At 33.9% G+C, this 13,334-nt stretch overlaps 1 protein-coding gene across 1 annotated transcript in view; it reads right to left on the minus strand.

Moving 5' to 3' along the window:
- The window catches only part of IL1RAPL1 (interleukin 1 receptor accessory protein like 1), a 380,887-nt gene that overhangs the window by 275,717 nt on the left and 91,836 nt on the right, over positions 1 to 13,334 (minus strand). Inside the window, exons 4-5 of the mRNA XM_075714842.1 lie at positions 12,204 to 12,390; positions 9,997 to 10,150 (exon numbers count right to left, since the gene is read on the minus strand). Coding sequence (XP_075570957.1) covers positions 9,997 to 10,150; positions 12,204 to 12,390 — 341 coding nt within the window. The remainder of the gene's footprint in view (positions 1 to 9,996; positions 10,151 to 12,203; positions 12,391 to 13,334) is intronic.

A 13,334-nucleotide genomic window follows, 5' to 3' on the forward strand; every position in this document is an offset into this window, starting at 1 on the left:
AAAACATGATGAAGGTATTTTTAAATTTCTTTTTAAAAAGTAATTGATTAATTAATTGAAAGAAATTGCATGACAGAGTAAACAATAAAACACCAAGGTGATTTGCAGGGTTGGGTTTTTTGGTTTTTTTAAACCTGATTTCACTTTTTTAAATGAATTTGAGTTCTGATCTTTCTTAACAAAAAAGCCGAAAGATGAAATATTGGCTCTGTCAAGTCAATGGGCAAACTGCCACTGATCTCAAAGAAACCAAGATTTCACTCTTGATTCACACTTGTAAAAGAATTCCTAGTAAAACTTGTTTCTTAAATTTGCTATGCACTGGTTTTCCATTGTTTATATAATATGATATTTTAGATGGTTAATTAATACTATGAGACAACAACATGGAAAAAAGCCTGATCACTCTTTTTCTGGGGGTGCTGAAGGGCAGAGGACAATATTTCTGAGCTCATCCCAAGACATGAATATTCTTTAAGATAAGTATACTTTTGATATAGTGAAATACATCTCAGATACTTTCTACATGATTTTGATGTTACTATTCTCTTAATGATGTAGCCAAGCAGGTAATGCTGCAGTAAAAATGAGATGTCTGTCTTCTTTAAACAAAGTTTTTCTGCCTGTAATAACATTTGCAATGATTTCAGATACCTGTATTATCTGGGATTTCTCGCTGAACATATGTAGTACCAATACCATTTCACTTAGTAGCTCTGAGTTAAGAATTTGACTAAGCCAATTGAAAGATATTGAAAACAATGGAAAATTGTCCTCCATTTAAAAGCTAAATATTTAGTTCGTGTAATTGTGTACAGACTGTTTTTAAGGATGAGTACAGATTGTTTTTAAGGATGAGTACAGAATGTTTTTAATGATGGAGGCAAGACAAGGTCCATATGTTATCGTACTTGTACATTTTATATTCTAGTTTATTAAAATACCATCCTGGAAGACTCCACTGTACACATAAATTATGTAAAGCTTTCAAAGAAAAGATAGGGAAATGATAAATGCTCAGTTAGGACAATATTGTTGGATTTAACATACTCTAGGGGAACGTAAAAGTAAAATGAAGTCTTGTGATTCCATAGCAGTACTGTGAAACATTAACATTGAACGTCATTTAACTACATTTTAAAAGGTTCCTTAACAAGCATCTTGGGTGCCTTAAGAACAGATTCATTTAATTTTTGTAATGTCTTACTGAACTAAGGGTTTATAAGTCTTTTATGTCTTTAGTAGTCACTAACAGTTTTGTGAGAAACATTTTTGTCTACAGTTTCCTTCTCTCTGTAGAATGGAGCCCATCTTAACAACTTCACCACTCTAAACTGAAGCAATGGGAAGCAGCACCATGGTAACAATTCCTCAAAGTATTTATATGACAATATTCTGATATGACTCATGAAGAAAAGGAAACTGACTCACACAGACTTCCATCACACCAAGACATGGCACTTCCCTAAATTTTTCTCAAATGATGTAAAAACCACATTTGTTTGGAGTTATTATTTTTTTACATTAGTTTTTAACCTTACACACAAAGCCACAATTGAAAAAAACCTGCAACAAAAGAAAAAAATGTAATACAAGTTTAAAAAGTCATTAGGTTCCTAATAACACTATGCATAGAAATAAGCAAAAATTATATAATTTTAACAACAGTATACCACAGCAACACACTGCACTTGTTACATAATATCTAATTTAAGTGGAATTCCCCATTTTCATCAGGGAATAAGAAGATTTATTCTACTGATAAAGAAATGTTAAAATGTCCCCTTAACTTTCACTGACACCATATCGTCAACAGGGAGTACAGAACTCCAACAGAAGTCATGACTGCACCATCAATTACAATGTTTCGTAGCGTCTGCCCAAGTAACTATCACAAGTCATACATATTTTTTCCATTCATTAACATTGTATGAGATAAACAGAGGCATCAACGGGCATGACACACAGTGAACAAGGATGATTAAAATAAACTTGTAAATACTGAAACTTACTTTAACATACTAAATACAAAAATTTCTGATATGTCTTAGGGTTTTATAACTAGTGTTCTATTTTCACATTATCCACACAAAAAAGCCACAAGAGACTGATCACTTCTCCTCTTCTGAAGATACTCTATTAGGTAGAGAGGAAGACCTAGGTTATAGCAAGGGAAGTGCAAAATAAGGTGTACTTGTATGAAAAGCATCAGTAAAATAAGGAAAGTCAGAAACAGTGGCCATGTCCTGGAGGAATTTTTGACAAATAACAGAAAAATACAGCAACCAAGAAGGATAGAATATTATAGGAGGTATATTATGTATGAATTAGGACTTTATCCAGAATGACAAGCATGTCAACATATCACCCAAAAGGAACAATTTATTAATCAGATCTAATTTTAGGCAGAGGAAACTCTACTCCTTCTACAGTCCACAGAGACTGTCTTGTAAGAGAAGTTCTGACCACCTAACTGTCTACTTCTCTGAATTACTGCCTAGAGGAGCTTCTCTCTCTCCAGTGACCATGGATGGGAATAATCTCCAATTAGTAAAGCTGGCCTTTGTGAACACCCCAATTGGGCACATCACAAAAGTAAAAATGTCCGAAGGCCACCAGCAACAAGGTTCAAAATAGAGCTGGAAGTCTTTTTCCCTTTAACTTATGCATCCATTGTTTTGCTAAGTTGCTGAAGTTGGTTTTCTAATTCATAATTTTCCAACCTATAACATATAGCACATGACATCATTTGCACTTACTTTGAAGTAAAATACATAAAGCTTTGCTCATTGTTGTCTTCATATAAGGATGGTTTTGAATAACCCACTAAACCCATTTACAGTGCCTATGTTAAGTGAAGACTTATAGACAATTTTTTAATCAAATCTCGACATAACATTCTGATTATTATTACTCAAATGCACACAGGAGATTAATTTAGACCCTTGTTTTCAGCCATACAAAAATGACTGCACTATAAAAGAAGAGTGTTCATTTCTAATTAAAAAAAAAAATCCAACCCATTCTTCAGCCATTAATTTGTTAAACTTACTGAATTTTATGTATTATAAAAATGCTAGGGTGGTATTTTGAACATGCTGCTTTCATAATGAGTCTATTATTTGCTTTATATTTTAATAGTCTTTGCACAGAATAATGGTAAATAGAATTTCTATCTGAATATGTTCTGGAGTTGAATTAAATTCATGATGAACAAAAGGAATGAGCATCAGCTCTGATAATTATTAGGATCAGCTGAAGCAAGGAAGGGCTGGGTGCATTCAAAATGGTTCATCCCTGTCATTAACTGCAGAAACCAAGCAGAGTCTGTTCTCAAGCTCTAAATGCTTGGGGAAAAAAAAAAAAATCTTTGTTCTTTAACACTTTTCTCACTTAGCACCTGCTAAAAAGAAACAGGTACATGCTTATTGCAGCACCTTTCTGCATTCCAATGCATTGAGGAAGAAAGAGCAGCAGAACTGGAAAGAATTAATGCCAACATTTTGGGGAAAAAAAGGGTGCACGTTTTGTCTTACACAGTTGGAATACAGACCACTTAAATCAGGCTAAAACCTTCAAAGTACCCCCCCCCCCCCAAAAAAAAAAAAAAAAAAAGGTGACTGGCTATGTATATAAGATCTAAATGTAGTGAGCTGTGAGGCTAGGTATACAATTTAATTATGATTATTTCTTCATACTATTTATTTTCACAGTGGACTTTTCAGCCCTAAAAATACACACTTACATATAGTCATTTAAGATTTTCTACTGTGCTAACGAAGACAAATTCTGTCAGAAAGCAAAAGAGACAAATCTTATTCAACAAATCCCAACCTTTAAGCAACACTAAGAGAGTCAACTACTGTATAACTGTGAAACAGACAAATTACATTCCTTTTTTTTCCCTAAAAAATCTAAAGACAAAAAAAGACATGGGTAGCAGATGGAAAAGAGTAAACTGGCACTTTCAAGATTATTGCAGAAATATTTTAAACCAAGCAGACTGAATTTAAATAATAAAAAGACTATTGTGAATTTGCTTTAAATTTAGTATTGCTAAAGCTTGATTGTGAACACGCTCAAATCTCTAAATCTAAAATTGTGCTTATTCCAGCAGGAGTTGTTTTCAAGGGGACTTTAAGGGGACTAATCAATGAATAAAGACAATAAAGGGTATCTCTGAGGAAAGGCTTCAGGAGAAAGAACATACTGATTAGCTCTGATTCCATCTGCGAGGTATAAGGGCTTCTCACTTTTAACAGAGTAGAAAAGATATTTTAATATTTAAAACTAAAAATGTCATGGAGGAATTGAGTAAGTAATGCTCCAACTGCAAGGCTGATGGGGTCTTTTTGCTTTATGACGTTCATCATGGAGAACTATTTGATATTGCATTGGGGACAGATATACTCTCTCTTAGACCCACAATGGACTTCATTTGACCTGAAGGAAATTCTGCAAAAGTGGAAAGAGTTTGTGCTTGCAAATGTCTTGGTAGTGTAAGTAACAGAAAGAATATTACTAAACCTAATGTTTAATTAAAAGAAATCACTGTTGGAAAATATTTTTGACCCATGTTGTGCACTGTGACTAAATTAATACTATGCTGTTAAAATATGATTCTTTCCCAAGTCTGAACATACACTTAATTAAGTATGTCACAGAAAGCAGGTATGCCTTAATTAAAATTGCACATATAAAAGAAAAAATTGCTAATCTGACAAATCTGAAGGTATAAATGTCTACAAATGTTTTTGTACATTGGAGGACTTTTTAGAACATGTAATTACACAACCAGAAACCAAGAACCACCAATTACGCTGTTTATGTGAATATTTTCATTAGTTACAAGCTAGAATAATCAGGGCGTAGTTTGTATTTTGCAAAGCAGATAATTTCTAAGTCAGATCTCAGAACAGTAAGGAAATCGATTCAAATCACTTAGATGAAAATATATTTTCAGTGTGAGATACAGATCTTCCAAACAACATTAAAATCAAAGCAAAAAGAATTATCCTAATAAAAACCTGAAAGATACATCCATATTATAAGAACAAATCATATTCTGGATCAGAAGTAAAGTATATACTTATTCTTCGTAAGGAATAAATACATAACATTTGAAGATTTTGTGTATTATTTACAAATGCTAGTGCAATGTTGCTCCCATTAACAAGACTTTTTTCATAAAATCAAAAATGTGAGCACTAAATATGATTGTTACTTTAAAGGTGTACCTAAGGTGGTACTCAGTGCTTATAATTTAAGCTAAGAAAAGGCAATTTGTTTTCTCATTCTTTAAAAAGAGGGGAAATCATCTTTTTCCATGGCTTAGGAATTTTCAGCTGCTACAGTTAGATGAGATGGGTAGCACCTATAAAGTGAGTTTGGCCTTTTTCAAAATGTATGAATTTCCTCCTTTTTTTTTTTTTCCCCCCAACTTTAATACTAAATCAGAATACGAGCCATTCCATATTCCACTGTGAGGTGCATAGGTTATGTAAGGTGTGAAGCACTGAGGTTCTCACAACAAGCATACACAACATCAATACTGAAAATAATGTGCCTATATAATTATGTCCATAGTTTAATAGCCTGTAATAGCAACAATGGTTTCCCTATAGGAGACAGCAAGGCTGTCAAAGTGCATTGTGTGCAGAAATAAAGGTGATCCTGAAATTAATGGTCTTCCACAGTTGTCCAGAGAGAAGGAGAGGTGAGGAAGGCAGGCTGCTGCCAAGTCCCACCAGTGCCATAGCTGGCTCGCCCTGCCTGCCTTACATAATCCAGGAGCTGCTACTCAATTTACAGTATTGCAGTTGCTTATATATATGGCCCTGTTCTTCCAACAAACTCTCATGAAGATGTTTTACCTTCTACTCTAATCCTGTGTGGAATACTAGAAAGAGAGCTTTTTGTGACTGTTTATAAGGTCAATAAATCATATTATTTGAAGACACCCTATCTTTTCTTCTCCAACAAGATCTATGTTATTCTTCCTTTTTTATTAAAAGAGCAACCCACTCCTGTCTAAAAAATTGCCAGGAACTTCAGGTTACTCTCACTCTCAGTGTACTTTCAACATACTTACAAGGTACATTCCTCATATGTAGTTATGTGCATGTGCCACCTCAGTAGTACGTTTTCCATTCTAATTTAGGTAGATCTATGGTGTCCATGACTTCAGAATTGGAGATTCAAACTTGTGTGCATTTGAAACAAAGAACAGATATATTATTTGCATAAAGTAGCACAAGAAGTCTGTGACAGAAAAGTTTAACATGATGATTGGAATGATGATCTTAGAGGTCCTTTCCAATCTTAATGATTCCTAGTTTTTACTTTCATTATAAATAATTCAGCCACCAAGCCAGGAGGTGTGGGGATGCTACTCTACCCTTAATTGGTTTAGTGGTGGACTTGGTAATGTTAGGTTAATGGTTGGATTGGATGATCTTAAAGGTCTTTTCCAACCTAAACAATTCTATGATTCTATGAACGTCTCTCCTACCCCACAAATTCAGCAAAGGATCATTCTCAGGAGGTCTTAATAGCTTTTTCTTTTGATTTCATTTATAGAACACCTAAATTGTCATCTGCAAAAAAGACTTTACAAGAAATAACTTCAAGACATTTGTACACATGACTGCCTGGGCCCAAACCTAGTTTCCAATCTGAAGAAAATTTTTTCAGTAAAAATTGTTCAGAGATAGGCTATCCACTGAAATAATGCTACTTTCCAAAATCATAATTTTTATCTTGTTCATTCTAGTTTAGTTTTGGAGAGCCAAAGGAAGAACATTTTAGGTAATTGGAGACTATCCCTATGATTATGTAACTCTGCTCTCTGGATATTCTGCCTGTTTCTCCTTGCCTCTGCTAGGTAGAAGGAAGGATAAGAACGCTGCTTTAATCCAGTTCTACTCTCTGCTTAGCACACTGAATCTTGTTATGTCAACAACCAGATACCTATGATTCTTAACAAAATAATTAACCATCTCATTTCTTACTAGGCAATGGTAATAATGCACAAAGGTGGATCTTCAGCTTCTATAGAATACTACAAATGTATACATATATAATATCTGGCTCATGGATTTCTTGTAGCAGAAGTGTTTTGTTGTTTTTTTTGTTTGGGTTTTTTTTTTTTTTCTTTTCCTGTTTCTGGAGGAAAGACAGTATATTCCAGGGAAGAAATGTAGAAAGTCCAAATTCCAATCTTACTTAAATACATACATGGAAACAAAGCATACAGAAAATGGAAAAAAATAAGTGACATCCACCATTACTACACAAGGTAATTCTAACAAATATGGAGAGTTATTTTTCATAAATCCCATTTTGTTAAACACATTACAAGTTGATAAACACATTACAACTCCCCATATGTTCTAAAAAGTCTGAAGCAAACTGGTAATTCTTACTCATATTTTTTGAAATTCTTTTATTCTAAATAAAATATATGTTTGGCAGACAAATTTCAGATGTCTTACAAATAATTTTTTCACTTCTTCTAGAGCTGGGATTTATTGATGGAATTTGTTCCTAGCAATGGTTCACACAAACGTCATCATTTATTGATACTGCCTGGAGACATGTTGGAGACTGTATGTCAGAAAGACACATCATCCCTTTGTTTCAATTAATTATGTTTTCATTAATAAAGTAATCAACTATAAATTTAGTTTTCTATTTTTAATTTGACATTTACAACATTTATTTCTCAGTTCCGGAATTAAAGTTTAATTCCTTTTTCAAAACAAGTGTGCTGTTCCTTCCAGCCACCAGTTATTCTATATATTCCTCAATGTATGTCCAGGGCAACTCAAACTGTTTTCCAGCTCACAGAGAAAGCATAAGACAGACACCTAAAGCATGAATTTCTTCCTATAAAGCATTGATAAAAACTCTTATCAAGACATCAATACAGATGCAGTATAAAATTAGTAGTACTATGAGTAAATCTGTTAGTCATGTAATACTATAAAGATGGTATGAAGACCTATGGTACTACCCAAGCAGTTTACTAATTTGGAGGCTGTCCTCACATCTGCTGGGGTTTGCAGAGGTGGAATGGAAGCTGAATAATTCCCTCCGTATGCATTCATTCATTTTTAGCACATCAAAATCAGCCAAGTCTCTTTCTGCCTCTGTCTAGTTAAACATTAAATACTGAACTCCTACCTACATCACAAGTGATGAATTACATTTTTTAAACTATTACTACAAAAAGTAACATGCATCTGATTCCAATGCTTTTTTTCTTTCTCCTTTCTGTCAGTCTGAGTCTGTCTGAAATACTGCTGTGTGGTGGAGCACCAACGATAGGGACACAAGGGATCACCTGAGGACTGAAGGAGTATGTACTCTTCAAATCCATACATCATGTATTGCAAAAGATAATTGGCAACCTCCTTCTGGTATAAATCAAACTCTTGAAGACTGTCACTGCTTTCTTCATATGAGAGTCAATCAAACTGAGTATATGGATGTTTACTGTGAGGTTAATCACTAGACAGTAATTGCCTGTCTGTACTGACCAAATAAATCAATTCCATACAAAAGAAAAATTATGAAGAGATCCTGGATATTGAGCTTAAGTAAATATGATTGATTACTTGAATTCTCTCAAAACAACATAAGCAATATGATTTCCAGACTAATCTACTCGAAGAAAATTACAAACCATAATTCACTATAATTTCTGATGATGTGGAGGGCAAATGGGATACGTCAAAACAGAAAACAAACTTTTCACCATAAAAGGAAACTCTTACAATTCAGCCTAATGCACAACATGAATGCTGCTACTAATTGTCGGTGTGCAATATATTTATATATTAGATACTAAAAAGGAACAAGAAAAGGCCACAGAACTCCTCTAAGATCTGATTCTTGGTTTATTCGGTACTTTGAAGGTGAAAGAACTTACAAATGCAAACATCTTTGTCAAACATAGGAATCTAGTTCACCTCTGGTTTGCAAGGAAAATCCCATTTCTGCCTTCTTTTAGGGAATATACTGTGAAACTGCACTGCATTACATAGATCACGATGTACTCCTGTCTTTCAATGTCATCCTATAATTCTAGAGGCTAATTTTCTACCTTAAGTGTATGTTCAGCTATATTCTTTACACGTTTGCAAAATAGAGGTTAGAGGTCTAGTAAGGAACTGAAAATTTAATGGGCTATTCTTCATACTGTTCTGCCACTGTGGACATTACTATTATGGTATATATTTTGTTTTCATCTATGATAGATTTTACATATTGATATGGTAGTTTTAAATGCAGATTATATTGAATGCATCTTCTTCAATTGCTGTTTTCTAAATTATAGAGTTTATTTATGTTACATAATTATTCTGTGGAACTTGATACTTCAAAATGTTTTTGAAGCCAAGAATAAATATATTAAAAAAATAATCAGACTAATGGAATATAGGTTAATTGGTAACCATGGCACATGACAACTGAGATCAGCAAGTTCTTGAACTACAAAATACAGAAAGCCGAGAGAGAATACCAGAGGAAGAATATTACTGTGCTTCAGACATTGCCTGTTTCAACACTACATCTTACATACCTATCACCCAGTTGCAATGGTCTCACTGGGCTAGACCTACTGCTATTGGGCTGTAGCTACAGCTATTCTTTTATTCCAAGGCATTTAACCACATGAAGAATGATCTTATTTTCTGTTAGAGGTAGTGCTTGCTGAAGCTACCTGTTCCTTGTCCACCTTTTCCATTCAAAAACAAGACCTACCCATAAGCTTTTGCAATAGACCAAAACTCAGACTTGTTCAAAATGTTGCACATATTACCGTGAAGTGTTCAGGACAGCTTGGATGTATCAACCGTTCGTATCTAGGCACACAGCAAAGTTTTCTGCAAAAGCAGTTTATGTAGGTATAATGACTCAAATACATACAACTCAAATCACAATATTCAATGTTTTTTCCAAATATAAGAGATAGCAAGAGCCTGTAATTACCTGTAACTGTTAATTCCGTAGTTCTTCTGACAATAAAGAATCCATATTTTAACTCACAAGTGTAATTTCCAATGTCATCCTCTCTAACTTCCCGAATGACAAGAGTGTCCTTTTTAAACAAAATACTTGATCTCCACGTCTTTGACTTGCATTCCTGTTTAAAGATAATATAACACTTTAGTGACTATGTTCTTACACTTAAATTGGACCACTGTTGGCAATGCTTCTCAAAGCCAAGAAAGCTAGGAAAGACCTCAGGCTAGTTATGAGCTTTACATACACTAAATATCTAAAAATCCAGTTTAGTTAAGTGTTGATTAAAAAGAAAAAAGACTATAGATTTTATCAGTTGACTTAGTATTTGCCTTCTGACAAGAAAAAGGAGTTGATTCTTTTTGTGGTTTTCTTTTGACATTAATTTGCTGAGGGGCTCCTATTACATTTACTTATTTGCCATTACACTTACATCTGTGATTCATGGCTGTTATATTACCAGTAGCTACAGGTTGGAGAGGAATTTTTTTTATTATTATTTGTTTATTAAGAAAATTATAACTTAAAGAAGTAGAGAAACAGAGGAAGATGAGAATGAGGAGAAATGAGGTTGTTATATATCTCATTCTAAAAACATCTTAGAATCAAAGCTCTCTGAACTCTTACCAAAAGGTGAGTTTTGTATCTACAAAAATGAGTTAGTATTTCAATCTTTACTACCTAAACATGACTTTTTATGCTGTAACAGAGAATATACATTTTTGCATGCATGTTTCTTAGCTCTCTAAAATGATTAACTTATTTTCAGGTAATTAACCTTGGTATTATTTGAAATAGCTTTGAATATTTTAGTGTTTCTAGTTTTTTGGGGTTTGGGGTTTGGTTTTTTTTTTTTTTTTATTGCTAACCAGTATATTTATAAGCTATTAGAAAAAGGGATTGGCGCTTTTCATAAGAAAAATATTTTTTGATGAATTGTCACAAAATATCTTGCTTGATTATCTTAGCATAATGATTGTTTATAGAGCAAGGGCTTTTTTTAAATGTTAAAGAGGTTGTTTGAGCTCATTCACACAAATACTGTCAATGACTCTTAAAAAGCCAATCCGAGCTCTTGTTTAAGAAGCCAGCCATAGTTTTAAATATGACGAAACTTCAGGTATATTTTGTATTACAAACACAAAATCCAAGATGAGTATAAGCAAATAATTGGTTAGATACCACCCATCTTAGACATACTGTCAGTTAATTCTGCCAGAATCCTTCTAGGCCAGAAGTTTTTACTTATTAGATAGCATAGTCTTGTGTACCATATTTAAATGCATTTATGTAATCAAGTATATTATCAGACTTTTAACAAACAATTAGAATGCATACCAGGACATAGTTAGACTAGCACTTCCTATATATGCAGACATCTGTAGCCATCTGTGTAGACAAAATACACGGAATCTAAATTTCAGGTTTCCTGAACTGTTTGGGGATTTCAAATTGTGTGCATTACAGTACTGAGGTACTGAGTATTTCCTGCAGAGGGTAAGAAACCCAGAACTCAAGCTGCTTTTTATGGAAGCTCTAGTGAGCTGCCCACAGGCAGTACTATTTGCAAGAACATGGCCCTTAAGTAATGATCTAGAAATCAGTACACAGTATTGAAATAGAATTATTGATAAAAACAATTAAATCACTGATATTTGCAAGTGAAAGCTAATATGTAAAGACCAAAGTTTTGGAAGTCTTTGCTGAATTTTATGCTGTAAAATTAAGCCATTCATTCAGATAACAGCATGCATAGCTATCTTATTTATATTCTTCCAAATAGATTTTATGTCTGAGTTTTTAGAAACACACTCTTTAGCCTAGTATAGCACAAGCAGTTGCTGTATAAGCAGCTCACATGGCTTTACCTTAGCATATCAAACCAGCACAGACTGGTAATGCTTTTCTTTTTTAGCCCTCTTGTTAGCAGAAAGCTGCCAATTCTTTGTGACATCCATAAAAGGATATTAAGAAAACACCAGCTCTAAAGTTTATTAAAGAAAGCATTTGAATCTCTTTCTCTCACTTAGTTCATTCTTTGCCATTCTTGATTCTGTTGTCTGTTCTTAACAAATCTTAAAACAATCCAAGCTTCATATCATATTTAGATCATGAAAATCATCAGAACATTGCATAATATCTTGTTGAAGGTGAAAATCTTTTGCATTCCTTACCTTATACCACAGAATTTCAGGCTCCCTAAATGGAAACAAAAAATCCTCAATTTCAGGGCATGAAATTTCCTTGCTTTTGCTAAGTTCAGCTTTTTCAAAGTATTTCATCTTTGAATTGTAGCAGAGTCCAGTATCATTTTCACCCACCGTCAGCGAAATGGACACTTTCATACAGTAAGTTGAGTTTCTGCAATGCAATAAAAATAGAAATAAAATTCTAATATGAAAAAAAAAATGCCAATGTATATGACATTGTTTTTAAGTCATTATTTTCATCCCAAGCAAAAGATAGAAAAACAGACATTGTATTTTGTTTGTATTTTATAGCTATTCATGATAATTTTATTTTTCTCAGCCATTAACTACAATATTTAGTAGGTGTTGACCTTACTCTGTGACAAAAGGTTTATCTCTACCTTTTGTCAAACTCCTTCTAACATTACTGTCTTTACTGTGTATTTGAGGACAATTTCCGCAAAAGCAAATAGGCAATAAAAGCTCCATGTATTTACCAGTGAAACCAGACAACCAGCGTGCTGACAAACACCATTACGACAGCTCTCGGGGGTGAACAGATCATGTTGTAGTACCACAGGCAAATGCCAAATTGGAACTTAGACACCACACTGAGAGCCACCTACTCATCACATCTGAGAATGCTTTGAAGTAGAAGTGGTAACCTTTTTGCAGCCTTTAATTAAAATGAGTCTTGTGACCCTTCCAATTATAGAATAAAGGATGTTTTAACCTAATGGACTGCTAACTTGTTTACCTTAGCCTTCAATACCCATACACCCAAGCCAAAATGTTGCTTCTGCATTACCTACAGTCTTCATTAGTTTGGGTTCTCTCCTGAAACGTGTTACTTCCTCTGCTGCTGGATGTTGATAAGACAGGCAGCCAGAGACTAGGGAACATTGTCTTCCTTCCCACATCTCACTGTGCAGTGTAATTAGGCTTAAAGACAAAATTACTTGAAATGATTTATTATATTTTTTTATTTGAGTTTCCAGGTGGGCAGCAAATGAGTGTGTAAAGTTGAGTACTCCCCAGGAGCACACTGTGACAATGCAAAATTTCTCTCCTACTGTTTTGTAAATGCATTTGACCTCTGATCTGCTGAAAGAGGAT

Source organism: Pelecanus crispus, chromosome 1, assembly GCF_030463565.1.
Source record: "Pelecanus crispus isolate bPelCri1 chromosome 1, bPelCri1.pri, whole genome shotgun sequence".
NCBI lineage: Eukaryota > Metazoa > Chordata > Aves > Pelecaniformes > Pelecanidae > Pelecanus > Pelecanus crispus.